Raw genomic sequence first — 2,267 nt, 5'->3', positions numbered from 1 at the left:
CATTGTCTGCTAATTTACAGAGAAATGCACTGAAACTAATGGGGAGGAAGTTTATCATGCAGCAGGACAATGACACACTGGCAACAAAACAAAGGACTTCACCAGGGGAAAAAAGTGGAAGGTTTTAGACTGGCCAAGTCAATCAGCTGACCTTAACCCAACAGAGCTGCATTTCACCTCCTTAAGAGGAGACTGAAGGGAGAAACACCCCGAAACAAACGAGAACTGAAAGAAGCTGCGGTAAAAGCCTGGAATAACATCACAAATGAAGAATGCAACAGTTTGGTGATTAATTGTGAGATGTTCAACTTTTAAAGTCTTTGTTTTTTGAAACGTGTTGCTGGCATCAAATTAGAAATCATTTTCCAAAAACAATCTATTTTTCAGTTTGAACATTTTATAAGTTGTCTTTGTGCTATTTTCAATTAAATATGGGCTTTGATGTTTTGCACATCATCACATTTTGTTTTTATTTACATTTCATGTCGTGTGCGTCTTTATTTGGAAACTGTTGTAATTTGTTCCCTCTTTTCCCTGTTCAGGGTCACAGGAGGACTTCAGTCTATCCCATCATACATCGATGATTAACAACTTAACAGAATGGGAAATAACAAAGGATCGAATTTTAGTTGAAAAAAATCTATACATTTTCTGTCAATGTCTTAAAGGTGTTTTATTTATAAATGTAAATTTGACAATGTGCCAATGAAATCAATCTGTCAAAGTCTGTATTGTTGAGAAGCTAAAAAGAAAATGAAGCAGCACTACTTCTGCATCTAATCTGAATAAACTGATTTCCTAATCAGTAAAATATGAAACGTCCATAAAACTACATTAATTTAATAAGTCAGTAAAGGCAGGTTTGGACCCAAAAGCAAAAACAACAGACCAGGCAGTAAGATGTTTTTTAACTTGTCTAAAAATTGGCAGGAGTCATGAAATCAGTCAGGTAAACAAAGAACGACAGACTTCACCAGGCAGGCACAAGGTAAAGAGCCAGGGATATAAGTCCCAGGCAGGAAATGCTGCTGACAGGTGAGTGAGTCAGTGTAGCAGGGAGACGAGCAGACTGAGAGAAAATAATGACCAGAATCAAGTTGGGTGTTGTGACTTTCTATCAGTTTGTTTCTGTAGATCTGCATTTACTAGTATTCTTTTAGCAGTTACACTTCCTGGAGCGCACACAAAAACAAAAGTAACAGATTACATGATGTTTATTTAGACAACAAAAGTTCAAATTCAATCAGAGCCAGAAAACATTTTGATTCTCTGAGAGTAAAGTGTTTACAAACTGAAATTACATCATCAAGACTGAAATAACTCTTCAGACCGAACCCAGAAACTACTGATGATTATAAAAAGGTTAAAGAATCCCACAACAGGAAGCAACGTGTTGGTATAGTTATAGTAGAGATTTGACATGTTATATTGTGAGAGTTTAATTAACCTCAAACAGTCTGAAAGTAAAAGTTGGAACAATAAACTTACATTCCTGAACGTTACAGAGAAATCTCAGTGTGACAGATTTTGATATCAGAGGTTTCAGCATCACCAGCTGCACCAATACCGAAATATGGGAAGAGTTTCTCAGTGAAAGTGTCTCTGTGAGTGTAGATGGGAGTCATGTCTTCAGGGCCGTAGAAGGACACGTTCCCCCTGTCATAGTCCAGCTGGACTCTGATCCTCTGAAGACTCTTCTTCACTCCGACAGTCTTACCAACAACATCAGTGTATTTTCCACTGCGATGCTTTAAACACCAGAATCCATATTTTGGTGAGACAAATCTCTCTCCCTTCCTGTCAACTGACTCTTTAGCCAAACCTACAATCCAGTCAGGATGGTCTCCCACCTCCACCTCCCAGCTGTGTTTCCCTGAGCTGAAGCCCTCAGAGCCCAGAACTTCTGCATACTTAGTGTTTCTCTCTGGATTGTCAGGAAGCTGCTGCTTTGTGTCTCCACGTCTCACACTGGTCAGATCATCAGACAGACAGAGCCAGCAGTTTGCAGTGTTTGGGTCCAGAATGACAGGACTGAAGTGGACCTTGTCCTTCATCTTCTCCCAGACTCTGAAGGACAGGTTGCCCAGGTGTTTGGCCACATCTATCAGCGCTCCTGAGAGCAGCTGTGGATCTGACAGTGAGCGCTGGACTCTGGCTCTGGTCTGAGTGGCTTTATAACTGCTGAGGAATGGCACGCTGGGTTTCTGCAGCTCTTCTTCAACAGCAGAGATCCTGTCTGACAGAGAGGAGATCTGCTCCTGAATCTT

The 2,267-nt window shown here is 40.5% G+C and overlaps 1 protein-coding gene across 1 annotated transcript; it reads right to left on the bottom strand.

The window, feature by feature from the left end:
• Positions 1–967: 967 nt before the first annotated feature.
• On the bottom strand, positions 968–2,264 carry LOC123966349 (zinc-binding protein A33-like; the record flags this gene model as incomplete). Its single annotated transcript, XM_046042529.1, has 1 exon — positions 968–2,264. A coding segment is annotated over one exon (765 nt), but the record flags the coding sequence as incomplete, so codon positions are not given.
• Positions 2,265–2,267: the final 3 nt, after the last annotated feature.

This window comes from Micropterus dolomieu, unplaced genomic scaffold (genome assembly GCF_021292245.1).
Source record: "Micropterus dolomieu isolate WLL.071019.BEF.003 ecotype Adirondacks unplaced genomic scaffold, ASM2129224v1 contig_13231, whole genome shotgun sequence".
Classification (NCBI taxonomy): Eukaryota; Metazoa; Chordata; class Actinopteri; order Centrarchiformes; family Centrarchidae; genus Micropterus; species Micropterus dolomieu.
This window is presented reverse-complemented; position numbering and strand designations above follow the sequence as displayed.